The sequence below is a fragment of the Spermophilus citellus genome (assembly GCF_964194105.1).
Source record: "Spermophilus citellus genome assembly, chromosome: 5".
In the NCBI taxonomy this organism is placed as follows: domain Eukaryota; kingdom Metazoa; phylum Chordata; class Mammalia; order Rodentia; family Sciuridae; genus Spermophilus; species Spermophilus citellus.
The window spans coordinates 161,947,460-161,966,944 of record NC_138186.1 but is presented as its reverse complement, the minus strand read 5'-3'; the positions used below and the strand labels follow the sequence as shown (position 1 = coordinate 161,966,944).

General features: G+C 45.6%; 1 protein-coding gene across 2 annotated transcripts in view; it reads left to right on the top strand.

Annotated features, from left to right (window-relative positions):
• CNKSR3 (CNKSR family member 3) overlaps window positions 1-19,485 on the top strand; it is an 88,493-nt gene that overhangs the window by 34,797 nt on the left and 34,211 nt on the right. For both annotated transcript variants that reach the window (XM_081295236.1, XM_081295235.1), the window contains exon 2: window positions 19,112-19,275. In XM_081295236.1, coding sequence (XP_081151362.1) covers window positions 19,112-19,275 — 164 coding nt within the window. The remainder of the gene's footprint in view (window positions 1-19,111; window positions 19,276-19,485) is intronic.

Below are 19,485 nucleotides of genomic sequence, written 5' to 3'. Positions count from 1 at the left end.
AAACAACCCAAATTTCCATCTGATGAATGGCTCAACTATGTGTCATGTCCACACAAAGGACATGAGTCAGCCATGGAAAGGACTGGAGTGATGACGTGTGTGGAACGTGGATAAACCTCGAAAACATTGTGATACGTGAAAGAAACCAGATTCAAAAGGCTACAGATTGTATGAGTCCTATTCATTTATTTATTTTGCAGGGGTCGTGTACAATGCCATGTATATGAAGGATCTAGAACAGGACAATCCATAGAGTCGGAAAGTAGACTAGTGATTTCCAGCGTTGAGGCGAAGAGGGAAAAAGGAGGGGCAGCCAGTGGGGAGAGGGGTCCTTCTGGGGGTGATGGAAATGCTCTCAATTTAGCAGGGATGGTTGCATAGCCTTATGAAATGGGACCTGAGTTCTTATCCCTCTGTTATCAGGATGGTTCTTTTCCTAGTGGTAACACGTGGCCTTGGGAGCTAGAATCCTAACTTGGGCAGACAGGAAGCTGTCACCTGCCCTGCAAAGCATAACATGATGTCACTGTCACAGAGGTACTCTGGGATCTGTGGATCATTCCTGTTATTATTCATATGTAATGCGGAAAAGACTGTCAGAAGTTGGGTGGTGCAGTGGGGACTTGAATCCAGGTGTTTGCATGCTACTGTAATTTGTAAACAAATTGTCATTCACTTGAGAGGTAGCCGGTCAGTTTTGCAAAATGCAGCTGACAGTGAGAACGTCAGCTCTTGTCAGGTTAACTGGCTACTTTAAGGATTTATTCTAAAGAAACTTTTTTTTTGTTTTTTAGTTGTAGATGAACACAATACCTTTATTTCATTCATTTATTTTTATGTGGATCCAACCCAGTGCCTCACGCATGCTAGGCAAGTGCTCTGCCACTGAGCTACAACCCCAGCCCCCTAAGGAAACTTTTCAATGCTATCCCTATAAATAGTGACTCAAACTGTCCTTAACAGCCATAGTAAAGCATTTCACAGTTTGGAAAGTACTTCATGTTCTCTTAGTGAAAGCCGAGGAAACTGAGGTCTAGAGAACCACTTCTAGTTCAGAAGAAATGTTGTCAGCTAACTCCACTTGTCTGAGTCCACATCTGCTCTGTTTTTGTTTCTCTCTGCTGTCCTCCTGTTGTTTGGTACAGTTCCATCTTCATCCCTTCAGTAGTTACCTGCAGAGCACCTGCTGTGAGCAAGAACCTGCAGGAACAAGGTGCCTGGCATCCTGCTGGGTGCTGCTGCTGACCCTGTGGATTAGAGGCAGGAGACAGGATCCATTAGCCTCCTAAACAGTAATGTCAAATGTGATGTCTACAGAAGAAAAATTTAGAAGGTGGTGTGCCAGAGTGACTGTGATCCTATCAGGTGCACCCCTGTCGTCCCAGCTTCTCTGGAGCCTGAGGCAGGAGGATCTCAGGTTTGAGGCCAGCCTGGACAGCTTAGCAAGACCCTGTCTGTTTTAGTCAGTTTTTTGCTGCTGAGACTAAAGGATCTGACTGGCACAACTGTAGGGGAGGAAAAGTTTATTTAAGGGCTCAAGGTTGCAGAGGTCTCCGTCCATAGGAGGCCAGCTCCATTCCTTGAGGCTTGAGGTGAGGCTGAACATCATGGGTGGAGAGGGTGGCGGAGCAAAGCCGCTCACATCATGGTGATCCAGAAGCAGAGAGAGAAAGACTCCACTCTCCAGATACAAATATATACCCAAACCATGCCCCAATTCTCACCTCCGCCAGCCCCACCTACCACTTTAGTTAATCCCATTAGGGTTAAACTCAGGGATTGGGCTAAGGCTATAACCAACTGTTTCTCCTCCAGACCTTCTTGCATTGTCTCACATGTGAGCTTTTGGGGGACACCATGTCTAAACCATAACACTCTGTCAAAATAAATAAGGACAGGGGTGTAGCTTGTGGTAGAGCATCCCTGGGTTCCATCCCCAGTACTGAAAGGAGAAAAGAAAAAGCCATGAGTATGATATATGGAAGGACCTGTTAAAAAGATTGATGGTCATGAAGTACCTCTGCATGTATGTATGTATAACAGACGTATGTATGTTTAAAACATCGTATACATATGTGTGATAGAGTATATAGATATGTAAAAATAAATAGAAATTAATTTCACATTAAATGCATCCTTTTCAGTGGCAAACGCTCATCCTAGATGTGTGGTTTTCCTATCAAGCATAAGCCATGTGCAAACCTCTTTGAGGGTTTTGGTTTGTATGTGTGACTGAACAGCTGAGATGGTCGTAGGGAGGAGGCATTCCCCATCTTCAGGATCACCCATTGCTGGTCTTTGGTGAGAAGCCCTGAGGCACCGCGAGTCCTGCGAGGCCTGTGCTTGTGTCTGCGTGGAGTTGGAGCGTCTTTCCTGATGACCGAAGTTGACTCAGATGGAATCAGCTCTTTGGGGGAAAAGGCCGTTCTTTTTGGACTCCAGCAGGAAGCTTTTGTTTTGTGGGTAGTGCCAACAAGAAATAGGCAGATGAAAGGGTGGAGGTGACGGACACTAAGTATCTGGAGTTTGAGGGGTACCTAGGAGGACGGGCCAGCAGGCGCCCGAGAGGGGTTTCTGTGGCTGTTTCATGTAGGCACTGGTCTGGGATGATGGCAAAGGTTACTCGGGCTCCAATTGGGTAGCCAGCTAATCTGCATTTTTCTCTTCCCCCCAAATGTATCTCCCTCTTTGCTGCCTCTGCATTCCTACATGTTTCTTCTCTTTGCTTAGCTCCGTTTTCCATGGAAAAATAGCTTGATTCTCCTTCCTTCACCTTCAGGGATTGCTCTGTTGTTTCCCTTGAACTGCGCGCTTGGTTCAGTGATGATCAAGTGGAGCCTCCGGGTGACACTAGTTCCAGGCCTCTGCCAGTGTGGTTGCTCATGCTCCTGTGTCTCTGCAGGGCAGGTGCTTCCTTTACTGTTTGGGTGCCGTACCTATGGGTGCACGAGCTGGTGCACTGGGCTGCTCTCTGCTCAGGAGCCACCATGGCCAGGTGTTTGGTTTCTGTAGCCCTAGGATATACAGGTAGATATTGACCTATGCTAACAGCTGCTCGTCTTTTTCTCTCTCTCTCTCCATCCCCCCCTTTTTTTTTCTTAAATCTGGGATGCTAATGGTACACAGAAAATGTGAAGTGCACAGCCTAGCAATAACATTATTTTTATTGGGTCCCAGAAAGAGATAGCTTGTCTTTTTCTTAAGGAAAGTTTTGAAACTAAGTTTGGGAATTATAGGTAGGGAGTTGATAGAAAAGAATTTTATCCAGAATTCCTTGAAAAAAGATAGAGTCCATCTCTCCTGCATTTTAGAGTATAATTAAGAAACCTGGGAGACCCCCCTCATTGCAGACTGTTTTTTATTCCTTTCAGATTAAAGTCATTTCTTTTCTGGCCCATCTGGGTGGGAGAGCCTTTTCTATTGACCAGGCCATTAAGATTTCTGAAGGCAGTCACAGACAGTAAGCTAAGGCCGCTTAAATGATGTGTGTAATTTCCTGTTCTGCAAAACTGTACTTTCCTTAGATCAGCTAAGGGAGGTCTGAGAACATTCCATCTTGTAGGCATCTGGCAGGGGAGCAGCAGCCCCTGGGGGTGGCCCTGGGCATGCCACCCTCTGGGTTCCTCAGCTCCTGTCTCCAAAGGGGGATGGGTAGGTAACACAGTCGTGGGGCGGGGCACGTTCGGACCAAGGGCTCGTATCCATGAAGTCCTGGAAGAATACCTGCCATGTAGAAAGTGACATTAAACTGTTTGCTGTTACAACGTGACTTTATTTATTCATTTTTTTTCCAAATTCTACTTTATTCTTTTGATTTCATGTCAGAGAAAACTTGAGTTCTTTTTAACTCTAATATTTGGTAAGATGTCCCAGTTTTGTTGCACGTTGCATTAATGACTTTAGGACTTAGGCCCTCAATTTTGCAGATCTTTTGATGATGGAGACTCTTGAGTTTGTTCCACAAACACAGACCATCCCCGGGTCTATCCCCTGCACACCCACTCGCACTGTGACATCGCTGATGAGAGGGTGCCTGCGCCCGGGCCCAGGACTTTTCACTTCTTTTATTGCTCATACCTAAATCTGCACTGTGCGCTGTGTGTCAGTGTGGCTGTTTCTGGTGTAGAATTTTTTTCCTCCAAGAAGCTCAGACAGTTCCTTGGACATAGTCTTGTCTACTCTCTCCAGCCCTGAGGCAGGAGTAGCTGAGGGGCATGCTCTTGGAGGCCACTCTCCTAAGGAGCCCCATTGCCCTGCATCCTGGCCGTCCCAGCTGAGCCAACATAAGACCTGGTTTCCTGTAAGTGAAGTTCACAGTACACACCACTGTGTCTTAAGTATGATGCAAAACCCAGGAGTGTAACGGGGCTTTAAGATTTTGCTCTAATTCTGGGGCTGTACAATCTTACAACTAAGTGACCTCAGAAGTCCTACTTCTTCACATGTCAGTTTGCTGTAGACAGATGGTGTCTGTTCTCTGCCCCACTGTGGGGCTCTGGCTTTGATGTTAGATGACCTGAGCTTTCTGTTCAAGGGTGTGGGATGAAGCTGTGCCTCAGTAATGTGACAACAGGAAAAAAGCAGAACCCCAAGTACAGGCTCAGAAGTGCAGGGCTGGTGGGACCACAGGGCCATCTTCCCAGGCCCTGCACCTCCGGGGTTGGTGAAGAGGCCACATGATCTGCTCCAGGTCCCACAGTTGGGAAGACCTCAGTGCCCTTACCTGTCAGCAAAGGGGATAGAGTGAGAGGAGGGGACAGTGAGATCAAGTCACTCAAGCAGCATGACATTTGTGTTGGTCTCTGGGGGCAGTAAAAACTGGATTTTCTAGAGAATGAGGAGAAGGCTTGACTAGAGCCAACACCCCAGGCGGCCTCAATTACAGCAAACTGGTGGAAATGTTGTGTTGAAGAAGCTGAGAGGTCCCCCCCCCCCCCCCCCCGCCACATCATCTGCTACAAGAGTTGGGACTTTTCTGATTTCTCCTTTGGAGTATCCACAGCTCTGGTCCCAAGGGGAGTCGGTAAGAAATGTTTGGCAAGTAAGTGACTGAAAGAGGGGTTCACCCAGATGCATCCCAAGAGGTGGGGGGCCATCCAACCTTATTGATTCACACCCATCAAGACCATGGTCTTTAACCTCAGCTGGGGTTCCCTTCTTTCAGTCAGCAGGTGTTTAAGCACCCCCTTTATGACATGAGGCATCATGGGGAGTGATGAGGCTCATGTGGTCCCAGCCTGAGGGAGAGAGGCAAATGCAGGCTTGGGAACAGAGGTACTTGCAGGTAGGTTGCAGGAAGGGAACATCAAGACACCTGCTCGTTGACTGTCCTGTGATCTGCTGAGGCCCCTTGAGGATGCGAGATCTGAGTTTAGGCTGAGGGAAAAGGAGGCAGGGCCATCCTAGGGATGGGCTCTGGGTGGACAGGTGCTTGGCCAGGGTCCAGCATCGTGGAGCGGGAGAGTGTGGCTCACGGTGAGGCTTGGGAGGCAGCCAGGCAGCACACTTGGACTTTGCCAGCTGTGGATTTCATTCCCAGGCATGGGAAGCCAGCAGGGCTGGCAGCAGGGAGTGGCATTTATGTTGTGGGCTGAGAAGGCTTCGGAGGACCTCAAACACATTATACTAAGCCTAAGAAGCCAGTCACTGAGGACCATGAATTGTGGTGCCCGCGGAGGGACAGCTCTGTGGATGTACCAAGACCATCGAGTTGTGCATTCCAAGTAGGTGTGTTGTAGGGTGTGTGCATTGTATCTCAATAAAGCCGTCATGAAAATACCTCGCGACACTGCTGCTGCCTGACACACCTGCACCACTGTGGGCAGCTGTGCCGGTCAGCAGCGGTTTGGGCCTGTCTCCACCCTGCTGTCTGCCCACCCCTTCTGCCTCCTCTCCTGCTGCCTCAGAGAGTGCAGGCCATGCTGGGGACACAGGTTCCATCAAGCCTGCAGGTGTCTCCAGCCTACGCTGGGTTCCTGCTTCCCTTCCGCAGTCCTGCAGAATGGCCTTGAATCCTGATCCAGTCTGTTGTGGTTGTGTGACTTTAGGCCAGTGACTAATGCTTCCTGAACTCCAGTTTCTTTTCTTTTTCTCCAAAATTTAAAATTTTTATTTTCACAAATACTACATGAGATCAAGCATTTACTGTGTTCCTGGCACCATTTCTAAGTGCTTCAAGAATACTAACTCTTTTAATCATGTTAAATCCAGTTGACCTCATGAGATAGGTACTGTTAACCTCTCCATTTGTAGATGACCAAAGGCACAGAGAGATTAAGTAATTTGCACAAGGTCACACAGCTGGGAATTGGTAGAACTGAATCCAGACTCCTAAGGACATATTGCCTCTCCTGGCTAATAAAACGGGCTTAATAACTCCTTCTTGCTTTGCTCCCAGTTCTTTAATCTTCAATTACTTGACTAGTGACCTATATCTTTGGCCATTTTCACGATGCTCAACATCATGCTTGAGACCTATAAGTACTCATGTTAGAAGGTCTGTAAATGACTGTACTTGGTTAAGCCATTTGCTTTACCTCTGTTTCTTTGTTGACCACCTCAGGCCCTGCAAGGATCTGGTTGAAGTCCAGGACCGGGTTCTAGTTTAGCTTTGCCTTTTACCTGGTACTCCTGAGTTTTGGTTTCCTTATCTATAAACTGTTGAAATAATCCCCTGACTGGTCCCTTCCTGGAATCATGGCAAGGATCAAGATGACACTGTGTGTGCAGGTCCTCTCTAGACACGGCAGCCCCCATTAATGCAGGGGTTTGAGTTAACGCATTGTCTAGCTGTTTGGGCTGTGTACTTTGAAATGACCGTGATGGAGGGTTATCCAAAAGCAGTTTTTCCATGTATATCCTAAGGGCTCAGGCAGACTAGAGGTGATGGACACGTCCCAGGTGGGACTTTCCCCAGTGGTGTTGACAGCCAGGCAATGGGGCAGCCAAGGCCCAGGTTCCAGGCCTGTTGCTGTGTCTGCCTGTGGTCCATGTGCTGGGCTGATTCTCCCCAGTGCTATAAACCTTTTAGACTTGCTGCTTGTGCAAGGAGCTGCTTAATTCTTCCCTAGATTCCTTATAAGCATCCCAGTGACAGCAGTTGTAGCCAGTGTTTGGTTTTCAGACAAAAATCTGACTTATAACTTTGGCAAAATAAGCTGTGCTAGAAGGTCAGAAAGTACAACCAAATGGGCAAAAGGACATTCTTTTCTTCAGTTTCATATGTTGAGTCTCATCCCCTTCCCCTCCCCCCTTCACACCAAGTATTGCAGAATTGGACGCTGCGGGTTTGGTTACTGAACCGTTAACCAATGACTCCGGAGAGTACATTTTTCTTTACCAGAGTATTGTGGTATGCCGTGTGTTCATCTCCTCCTTGTCCCTTTTTTGATTTGACATGTGCCACAGGATATATGTGTGTGTAGGTACAGCACGCACACATGCACACGCATACACCTACAGACAGATAAGTCAACGTTGTGCTTTTTCCTCGTCCTCAGTATTATTTTTCAGGTTCATCATACAGTTTTTGGTGGGGCGGGGCAGAGGGGAGGGCTTGTGGCTGAACACTGTTGGGTTCTGAATTCTGATCATCTGTTTAGACCACGGATGTTCAGTTGACTGATTCTCAGGGACTGATATTAGTATACATTTCTAACCCTCAAAATGATATCAGATGGTAACTAAGTCGTAACTAAGTTAGTAAACTAACTTTCGTCCTTTCCCCTGTCCCCACCTTGGGCTCTCTGCCCTCCACAGCTGGGCTTTGCCCAGTGCCAAGTGCTGGGAGGGTGGGGAGGGGTCTCTTTCACAGCGGCCAGAGGTTGGGCAGAATCTGTTGGGAGTGGGGCAGAGTGGGCTTGGAAGGCCTACAACTTTGAAGAAGCCAGAGTTTCCTGGTTAAAATTTTCAGCCAGGATGTGTTACTTACCAATTCAGAAACCTCAGACGAGTTGGTGCTTCTTAATGTTTTCTGAATAACTTGGACCCTTGAGCTAAGGTTTTCTGGTTTTCCTTCCTTAAATTTTCCTGGCATGGACCTGCTTCCTGTTCTCAGTTTTGTTTGAGTGATGTATCTTTTCCTTACGTGGCGAACCCCAAAGGGGGGTTGTTTCTTGGTTGCATCTTCTAGTGTCTTCAGAGTGACGTCAGCCTTAGGGGACATTGGTTATTAGTGAGACAGCGGAGTTGGCTGTGGGGACATGCACTAGGGACATGCGGGTGCCTTAGCACTCCCTGTCCTGCTCTGCGTGTTGCTTCTTGTGAGGAATGTGAGCGGTCAGTGGGTTGCTACATATCTGGAAGCTCTTCAGTGATGTGCAAACCAGCTTTTTCCAAATGGTGAAAGGCCAACCATTATCTTAAGCGTTACTGTTCCCCCCACCCCCAGGTTGGTAACCTAAAAAATAGCCAGTTGGGATATTCCTCCTTCCCAAAATCCGTTTCCCATTTCATAATCAAAGGGAAAGAGCTTTGGTGGCTCTTAATTGGGCTTCCAGGGTCCTTGCAGGTGGGTCCTCCATTATGTGCTTGGAGTTCTTGCAGGTTCTGCTTGGAAGGGAGCAGCAGCCCCTCCCCAGGCCTTGTTGTACACTGAGATGAGCAGGGTAGGAAACCTGACCTACACAGAGCTTTTATGTGTTTTCTCAAAACCAAGCTCTTTCGTTTTTGCTAATGACTTTTTGCTTTTTAGCTGAGGACATTTGGGGTTTAGTTCCTGGGCAGTTTATTTCCTTTTTCATACTCTTGTCGTGTAAATAAAGGGAAATGGTAAAGTTTAGGCATCATGCAGAAACAGAGGTTTTTCAGTCCAGCTTTGAGACATTGTGTTTAGTCCCGGTACTAAATTAACTGTAACCAGAAGCCTCTCAGGATGACTAATGAAATCAAAGCTGCAGCTTATTCCTTGGAAAACTGGGAATGGAACCACCATTTGACCCAGCTATCTCACTCCTCGGTTTATACCCAAAGGACTTAAAAACGGCATTCTGCAGGGACACAGCCACATCAATGTTTGTAGCAGCACAATTCACAGTAGCTAAGTTATGGAACCAACCTAGATGCCCTTCAGTAGATGAATGGATGGGGAAACTTTGAGATATATATATGTATATACATACACACTTACATACATGCAAACCATACACACACACACACAGCATTAAAAGAGAATAAAATTATGGCATTTGTAGATAAATGGATAAAGTTGGAGAATATAATGCTAAGTGAAGTAAGCCAATCCCCAAAAACCAAAGGCTGAATGTTGTCTTTGATATGAGGATGCAGGCGCATAATGGCAGTTGGAGGGGGGGATGGGAGGAATGGAAGAACTTTGGATAGGGCAAAGGGAGGGAGGGGAAAGGAGGGGGCAAGCCGGTAGGAATGAGATGGAATGAGTTAGATGTCATTACCCTGAGTACAGGTGTAAGACACAAATGGTATTAAAATACTTTGTGTACAACCAGTGTCTTGAAAAATTGTGCTCTATATTTGTAATATGAAATTAATTGCATTCTGCCATCATGTATAACAAATCCAAAAAAAAAAAAAATCGAAGCTGCAGCTAATGGAAGCCTAATGCAGGGGTGAGGAGCATAGGAGCCAGAATTTGCCATTCACAGGCAGTGGGTGGAGGTGAGCAGGGGTAAGAAACCAAGTTCATTTAAACAGAAAGCAGGTTGGAGTGGACACAAGAGAGTGTTTGGAGATAATAGGAACACTTAACCATGACTGTAGTGTTACACAATTATGTATTGATTAAAACTCAATGCATTGTACACTGATGGCTAATTTTATTGTGTATAAGGTACAACACTGACCAAAAAAAAAAAAATAATAATAAAGTGGGTAAAAAGTTGTAAGGGGTCTCCCCAAAATACATTCACGTATTTTACTGTGGAAGAAGAGGGATAATATTTTTCTCTGCTTTTAAATTCAATGTAACTATAGAAAACGATTCTTCCAAACATATAAAAAGAGAAGAAAAATTAGGATTAGAGTAGACTGACTTGTCTAGTTGTTTTTTCAGGTTGGCAGGTTTATCGTAACCTTGACTCACCATAGCTATGCTATGCCAGGGTCTGCAGCTCTTTTCTGTAAGGGGCCAGAGCTCCATATTCTAGGCCTGTGGGCCAGACAGTCTCTGTCACAACTACTGAAAGCTCTATTGCTGCCCTAAAGCAGCCAGAGGCAAATGGGAGCACCGTGCCTGCATTCCAATAAAACTTCACTTGTAGATACAGGTACAGGTTGGATTTGTCCTGTGAGCTGTATTTGTAATCTGGAGTGATACTTTTGCTATTTTGGGAAAAATGCATTAGAATGGGCACACTCCCATCTTCTCAGGTTAAGTGTGATGGAAGGTGGGACTGCAGAGGACTTTGCAAAAGGGCAGGCCCTAAAGAGCTTGGGAGGCTATGCTAAGCTAATGGTTTTGGGTCTGTGAAGTTGTGATGTTTGACTTTGCTCAGATGGAATTATAGAGGATTATTTAAGAGAAAGAAGGGCCTGAGCATGGCAGCCGGTTTCTAGATTATTGTAGAAACCCGAGTGAGGGAGAAGTTTAGTTGTGACAGTATAGATAGAAAGGAGGAACCGAGTTCTGCTAGTCAGCTTTCATTTCCTATAACAAAATACCAGAGATAATCAACTTAGAAAGAGGAAAGGTTTATTTTGGCTTACACTTTGGAGGTTTCAGTTCATGGTTGGCTCATTGCTTTTGGGCTGGTGGCAAGGTAGTATGTCATGGCAGGCAGCACGTGAAGGAAGAAGCTGCTCACGTCATGGTAGCCAGGAAACAAAGAGAGAGGAAAGAGGAGGGTCTGGGGTCCCATTATCCCCTTCAGGGGCAAGCCCCCAGTGATCTAACTTCTTCCCACTAGGTCCCACCTCCAGGAGATTCCAGTAATTCCACGGGTTGAGGATCCAGCCTTTAGCACATGATCCTTTGGGGATGCTTATCCAACCACAGTGTGGTGAGGGAAGTTCAGCAAGTGCAGCTGATGGTACTTGAAGACTGTCCTCCGTGAGGATAAAAAATGTACAAGAAGGGGAGGGAGTTCCCTGTCTGTGGCTTGGAAAACTCCAAGTCCCGGGGTCAGTGTCCAAAATAAGGAAAACAGGAGAGACAGGCTTGATGAGAGAGGGAAGGGATCAGGACTGTGTGTGCTGAGCTTAGATTAGAGAGCAGGTGGCGGAGGTCTATGGAGTTTTGATAATGCTTTCCTATAACTGAGAAACCTATCTGCACACAGCTGCAATCAGTAGACATTTATCTATGTGTAACATGTATCCTCTGCGGTACTATCAGGCCTCTGCTAATGAGTAACTTCAGAAGCAAATATTTTCAAAAGATGATTAAAGATTTAAAACTTTTTAACATCACAAGGCAGGTGGACACTTAGAAACCATATTTCAAATGGTTCTTGATAGATTGGATCAGGGTTTAGGAGTGTCAGTTCTGCTATTTTTCAGTTGCTTGCCCTTGTATTATCGTCAGTGTGCAGTTCCAGTTGGAGGAATCTCTTTAAGGACTTTGCCTGCGTTATGAGAACTAGTTGAGCTGAGAATTGACAATAAACTACAGCATCATCACCATCATCATAGGCTGAAGGGACTCATTGGGTTTAGCTCCTTCCCTTTCTCAGTATAGGAAGGGCTTTTGGGTCCCTGGAGTACGTAGCAGGACATCGGACTCAGAGACAGATGGATGTGCCAGAGTCAGGTGCATATTGGTAAAGTTGAGATTCTCTTACATTTTGGATAAAGTAATATAGCAAAGTTCTTGTGTTTTCTTCCCATGTCTTATAGGTCCTTATTCTCCTGTGGACCACTGGGACAAAGTTTGGTTAAGTCCTTGCTAGTTGATAAGGATTTTTTTTTTTTTTCTAGAGAAGAGGAAAGATGATCCAAGGATGAAGTTAGCTATTCCAAATTCAAGGGACAGTTTGTAGGGAAACCAGTCAATGAAGGAGCAGAGGCTAAACTTTCACCAACCTGGTGAGAAGCCCAGGAGAAAAGACGTGGGGCAGACAGAGGAGAAAACTTTCTAGAATGAAGAAGTTGGCAGCAGCATCAAAACAGCGGAGATGAGACCTGCAGATTACCTGCGGGGCTTGACAGTTTCAGTACAGGGCAGCTTCTGTGAGTAGTTGGGAGGAGGTGGAGTGCAGTGACCTGGACAAACAGGAGGTTAGGGACGGAGCCCAGATATTAACCACTGACTAATTCCTCTGTTACCAAAGCCGTTGAGAAGGTGGAAGGTTCAAGTTCAAGCATCGGTGAGGATAAATTTAGGTCCTAGAGGAAGTGAAAGGGAATGGGTTTGAAAGTGTAAGATGAAGGATTGGGAAAAGGAAGACAGTATGACCCGAAGGTGCGGCTGAAGTATGTCAAGAGCCCCTGTTGTATACAGGAAGAACTCCCGTGCCTGGATGTCCAGGGAGCAGGTGGCGTGGGTGGGCAGGTAAAGGGGACTAGAGGAAACTGGAGCAGGTTGGACCTCCTTATTGTGTGGGACTGGAGAGGTGACCAGCCAGAGAGCCTCCAAGCAGTGCTCATGCCCAGCTGAGATGGACAGTGCCCGTTGGACGGGGTCCACCTCCCACTGGCCACTTAGGACATTTCCGTTTCGGGCTCTTTGACGGAGTACAGGAACTGCCATGGGCTGTGGCATTCATTTCCAATGAAGGAAAATTGGCTTAGTCCACTGGTTCTTTTCTCCTCAAAGCAGGAATTCCAAACCAAGGAAAGGAGAACAGAATAGTGAGCGTCCCCCGCTGAGCCGTGGCCTTCTGAGGTCTGGAAGTGAAGTTGGATCCTGAGCCAGAGAAAGGCGGTCCTGGCCGCAGTCCTGGCTGTAAGTCCTCAGAGCAGACACCAGTATTCCAGTGGGAGATGATAGGGGAGGGGTTGTTCCAGCGGCCTCAGACTTCTGTCTCTCCCTGCCAAGGGACTGGTTCCGCCTTCACGGGACCTGCTGAAGGCACAAAGGCTTAGTGGACCCTGTTGTCTCAGGCTGCTGCTGAGGGGTGGCTCTGGGCCTCCCCACCTGGCTTCCTCGAGGTGCTGCATAGCATTTAGGAAAGGTTCGTCAATTTGGGGCAAAATCTTTCATCAAGGCTTTAAAATGACCTAGCTGAATGTCAGCGTAGTCCTGTGTTTCCAACCCAGGGTTATTGCCTAAACTCAAACGGCTGCATTCAAATCAGTGCTATCCGCCAGTTAGAACAAAGGCCCGTGGACATCCTCAGAACAAGCGTTAGAAAGAAAGTCGGTCCCAGGTGGTAATGACAGGAGTGAGAGGGCACCGGGTCCTGAGCACAGGCCGCCCTCCTGAGTTTTGGTGTGAGGTTGGCTTCGCCCCATTCATCATCTCGTGCTTGTGCAGCAGCCAGAACACTGAGCTTTGGTTCATTTCTGACCTTTTTATTCTTAGGAAGTTGTCCTGTTTGGGGGAAGTTATCATGTACTGGATGGGGGTGCCAGCAAGTTGGGAAGACAGAAGAGTCGTGACAGCACCGGAGTCCTGACGGCAGGACTGCGTTATTGAATGTCTGTAAAAGCGTGAGAGGTTGTGAGGATACTGTCGTCAGGTGCAAGTGTCCTCTCCAACCTGGCCTCCTTTCCTCTGGCTCAACCATCACAGGGGACCTGCTCTGAATCCTCGTTTCCTTGGTAGTGGAGGTCCATCCCCACGGGGGTGTGCAGGGATGTTCGGTGTCTACATGAGCTTTGTTGAATGAAATGGAATGTGTGTGAGTCTTTGAAGACTCTTCTAGTTGAAGAACACCCTTGACTCAAATCCTGTTGGAGTGCGCTTTGGCAGCACCTGTCATTTGTGACTCTTCGAAGTCCCGAGTGAGATGGGAAACTACAAGTTTTAGCTAATCTGATTTCTAAATCAAAACATTTCTTTAAAAAAAAAAAAAAACAGCAGTGATGACAGCAAAAGCCAGGTTAAAACATCTTTTAATGGATAAAGAAAATGCCCTACATGCACACACGACGGAATACTATTCACCCCTAGAAGGACAAAATACTGCTGTGTGCAGAACCAGAACGTTCTCGTGCCAGCAGCAGAAGCGGTGGATGAGAGGCAGCCTCTCCTTTCATGCCGCTCATGTGCTGATGCAGATCATAAAGAACTTCTAGAAGAAACCAAGGCTATTGCAACCTGTCACATCTGCAGACACTTTCTGGGAAAGGCGACACGCTGTTGAGATTTTATCTCCAATTTACTCTGTCCTGGAGGGGGCACCTAAATTTGGGGGTTTCTTTTTCTCCCTCACAGTTTTTTTACTCTGAACACTTAGAAGATTTTATTCTGAACACATTCTTTAAAAAATATATAGTGCATTTACTATGTGTGCACCGTTTCTAGACTCTTTATAAATATTAACATTAGTTTTTCATGGCACTTCTCTGTAGTGGGTAGTATTAGTTTCCCCATTTTACAGATGAGGCAGTTGAGTAGCTTTTCCCAAGTTACCCAATAAGTAAGAAGGGGGACAGAGAAAGGAACTCAGGCCTATACAGGCCCTTTGTGCTTTTGGGATTTCTCTGTAAGCTTACGGTTGCTTGGGCCAGCTTCAGTCACAGTAGGAAGCTTGGTCCCTCAGGGTCCTGGGCCATCCTCCATGAATTAACATTCCGTTGGTGTTTAATTTAATTTGTGTAAATGGAATGTGTTTCACTTAATGTTACTTAATTACATGTTTTCTTAGTCCCGCTAGACTTTGTATAAGTCCCTGAAAGCAAGAAACTGGCAAATAGGTACATTTGGCAAATAAGTAAAGAGTACAGTTTATTGCAAATTCTAGAATTGCTAGATCCGTTCACTCAACGTGGAGCTTTCCTCTTCCTTTGTGGGACTGTGCAGGAGTTTAAGTTGGCTGTTGGTAAATGTGTACTTGTATTCAGAACTGTACGATAACTGACCAATAGGCCGTAACGTATCGGGTGATAAAAGCCTGGGAGCAATTCTGTTTAAATCCTAGCATATTCATCATCTTTGTGTTTGAGGGGGCAGCGTGTGAGCCATAATAGATTGTCTTCATATAGGTGGCACTGTGATATTCCTATTGAATAATTCTTCATCTCAGTGAACTTCTAAAAAATGATTTAATTATTTTAATACTTTTATCATACATAACGGTTGAGTTTAGTTTGACATAATCATACATCATGGAACTTAATTCTCCATTTCAGTTCCCAGTGTCCCCACTTTCCTTCCCCTCTTCCATACCCTTATTGCCCTTCTTCTTATTTATTTTTTTTGTGGGGGGGTACTGGGGTTTGAACTCAGGGGCACTGGACCACTGAGCCACATCCCAGCCCTATTTTGTATTTTATTTAGAGGCAGGGTCTCATTCAGCTGCTTAGCACCTCGCCATCACCATTGCTGAGGTTGGCTTTGAACTTAACAATCTTCCTCCTGCCTCAGACTCTCCAGCTGCTGGGATTACAGGCCTGTGCCCCTGTGCTCTGAATATTTACTTACTTTAATTAGTGCTTTATAAATATGCATGGTACATCCACTTTGAGAAACAGTATGGAGGTTCCTCAAAAGAACAGAAATGGAACCACTGTATGGGCCAGCCATTCTGCTCCTCAGTATTTATCCCACAGAACTAAAATCAGCATACTCTACTGATACGGTCACCAATGTTGATAGCACAGTTCTGTAGCCAAGTTATGGAACCAGCCCAGGTGCCTGTCTTAGGGAGCTTTTGATGATTTGAGGTTACATTTCTTGTCGTCCCCCAGAATCCTCAAAGAGATTCTGGTTTGCTCTGTACCCTACAGTTCTTAGTGTATGATCACCTGCATCCTGACTCTAGCTAGAGCCCTCGCTATACCAACATCCTCAGTCTTCCTCTCTGTTCCCCTCATATTACTTAAATGCTTCACTCCATGGTTACTCCTGAAATCCTATTTCTTCCTTCCTTCCTTTCTTTTCTTTTTTCTTTTTTTGGTTAATGGAAGAGGAACTCTGGCCACATCTTTATTTCTATTTTTATTGAACATCCCTGGGACATGGTTTCCTCACTGTCATTCTAATGGGCTAATTTATTCTGCATGTGAAAACTTCTATCATTCTCCGAGTTTGGTGCTTGAATTTTGAGTGTTGAGCTTGCTTTGCACAGTGGACACCAGTTGCAGTTCCCCTGGTCACTAGTCCTTGTTTATTAGAAAAACAGTTTGTCATATGGATGGATATGAAATAAAATTGGGCTAGGATTAGATTTATTTACTGGGGTTGCCATAACAGAGTACCATAGATTAGGTGGCTGAAACAACAGAAATTTATTTCTTACCTGTTCAGGAGGCAGGAAGTCTGAGATCAAGGTCAGCAGGGCTTGTTTCTTCTGAGGCTACTCTGGCTTATGAATGGCTGTCTTTCCTGCTGTGTCTTCATGGGGTCTTCCTGCCGAGTGCATCTGTGCATCTTCTTACAAGGACACCAGTGATGGATCGAGGCCACTCTCATGATGTTATTTTAATTAATATCCGCTTTAAAGATTCCTTCTCCAAACATGTTCTCAAGCATCGAGGGTTAGGACTTTAACATAAATTTTGGGGAGATATAATTGAGCCATAACAGTATTTAAATATCTGAGATAACCTTCCTGACTTTTTGTGACTGATTAAAACAAAAATTCTTTGTAAAGCTAAGAAGTGGGCTGGAGAAGACAGATCCTGAAAGAGGAACACGAAAACCTGCTTGTGACCTGGTTAAGGGATTTATGGTCGAGTTCACAGTAATTTGTCTTTGGTCTGCTCTTTCCCAATTTGGGACTCAGTTAGATCTAAAATATCTTTTAAGTGCCTCTGAGGCTTTGTGATTCTATTTTAATAACTGTTTTGAACTTGGGCCTTGCTGCTTATTTAGGAAGGTGCTTGGAGAGGAATTTCTATAATCCCAGGTTATAATCCCCTGTTTATCAAGTAGGATGCAGAAGAGCAAAAGGCTTGTGACCAGTAGATCTTGGTTTGAGTTCAAGCTCTGTTCTTCTGTATCCAGCTGAAGAGAAGAGCTGACAGAATCCTTCTCCTGGTTTCTCACCAGCCACGTGACTGCCACGGCGTGCATGCCTTCCAGGAGCCTTAATTTCTTATTTATAAAGTGAGGACAGAGTAGTTAGGGGGCTGCCCTTGGGCCTTGTCCCCTGCCGCTCTTGCCTGCTGCAGATGGGTACTGTCCTTCTACAGTGAACAGGCTCCTGGTGGCTGGGTGCTGAGACAGCCTGTTCGCCCCAGGTGTGTGGGGGGGTATCATTCTCAGCCTCTGGACTTTCCTGGCCCACTGATCGCTTGACTCACAGGCCAGAGGCCACGAGGCTCAAGGCAGTTGGAGAGGGTTTGTATCAGCGTGTCCAAGCTCACTTGCGGGGACAGAGACCCTCTGCTAGACAGATGTCAATTTGGAGAGGATGAGTTTGTTACTATAAAATTAAATCGTTCCTTTCCTATTTCTATATTTGATAGCAAGAAATGGTTATCACAAAACTCTTCATATATATATATATATATATACATATACATATACATATACATATATCTCATCAGGAGGCAAATGGTGAGAGTTTGTGGGGCTGAGATGTAGTTTAGCATCACACATCATCTGATTTTTTTTTTTTAAAGAGAGAGAGAGAAGAGAGAGAGAGTTTTTTTAATATTTATTTTTCAGTTTTCAGTGGACACAACATCTTTATTTTATTTTATGTGGTGCTGAGCGTCGAACCCAGCACCCTGCGCTTGCCAGGCGAGTGCGCTACCGCTTGAGCCACATCCCCAGCCCACATCATCTGATTTTAAGATTCATGGACTTTAGTGTGACCAAAAGGAAGTGCTGGACCTCCTTTCTACTTTTTCCAATCCAGAGGAATATCCACATGACACAGTTTTTGAGAAGGTTAAATGTGTGTGTGTGTGTGTGTGTGTGTGCGCGCGCGCATGGTGTGTGCATGTTCGTGCACAGTGAAGGGTCAGCAGCATGCTTTCCACATGCTTTGTTTAAAATTGAGTCTTCATTCTTTGTCTTGTAATTGAATTTATATAAATCTAGTCAAAAGTGACTTTTATCATCAGCTTTGAAAAGATTGACTGACTCAGGGTAAGATTTTATTCCATTAAAACCATTATCCAGTTGACCAGAGAGTTCTTTGTGCAGGAAGGAAGATTCCCAAGTCCTGTTTGGCTTACCCATTTCAGACATTGACAGAACTATCTGACCTGGAAAAGCTGCCCCAAGCTAATCCACTTCAGGTTGCTTTCTCTGAACCGCTGCTGGCTCCTCCCCCTTCAGGTTTGTGCTCATCAGAACTTCAGTTGAAGGGGCCAGAAACTTATCACAGACGTGCTTCAGCTAGAAAATCCTAGGAGTAGAAGAGTCTGTAGGAAGGTCGGATCCAGGGATTATAGGTTATTATCAGAGCATTGTTTCCTCCTCTCAAATGGATGTATTCTCAGAAATCCGATCACTTAGTTGTACCCGCTGACTAATAGCTGGACAGGAAGAAAGAGCCTGCTGTCTTGTAGCCATGTGCCAAATGACAAGGGAGATTTTGATTGGTTCTGCTTGAGTCACATGACCATTCCTGCAGCTGTGACTGGCTGGTGCCTGGCCACATGCCAACCACTGTGGCAAAGTATTTTTTCCCAGTGCTGGGGGGTTGAACACAGGGCCTTCCTTACACATGCTAGGCAAGTGCTCTATCACTGAGGCACATCCCCAGCCCAGCAAAGCATCTTGATTGGCAAGCCCACTGGGAGAGGCATGGTGTCCCCAAAGGAAAGATTGCTTAGCAAACAGATAACCTACGTCTGGTATGGATAACTAGTGTTTCAAGTCAGCAGGGATTTAGCGTTTCCACCTTTAGTTTATAGGGAATGGGAAGGTAGCTACCATAAAACTGTGCTTGATCCACTTTAGAATTTTGCACTGTGCATTTCAAACCTGTTTAAGATGAGAAGATGTCACGTGAAGGATGCCCATCAGGTGGAATATACATTTAGAGATAAATGATTGCTGAGATTGATGTACATGTGAGCCATTTGGGGAAGTAAAGGAATGAAATGATGATAATGGATTTTTCTTTTTTTTTGGTAGGGTTAGATGACTGCCTGCAGCCGTATGTCCACAAGTTTGAGCGGGAGAAGATAGACGGGGAGCAGCTGCTGCGGATTTCCCATCAGGATCTTGAAGAGCTGGGGGTCACACGAATCGGACACCAGGAGCTGGTATTAGAGGCGGTGGACCTTCTCTGTGCACTGGTTAGTTCAGGAGGAGGTGATCTGTACTGCAATGACTTCCTTTAGAGCCTTATTCTGTCTGATCCTCATCATGATCTAGCACATCATTGTTTTCTTAGTGATCCATGAAGCATGAATTGAAGATACTATGAGAAGGAAAGGAAAATATCATTTTCTAGAATGAGGGCTAGAAAATTATGGCCTGTGAGTTAAATCTGGTCCACTGTCTAT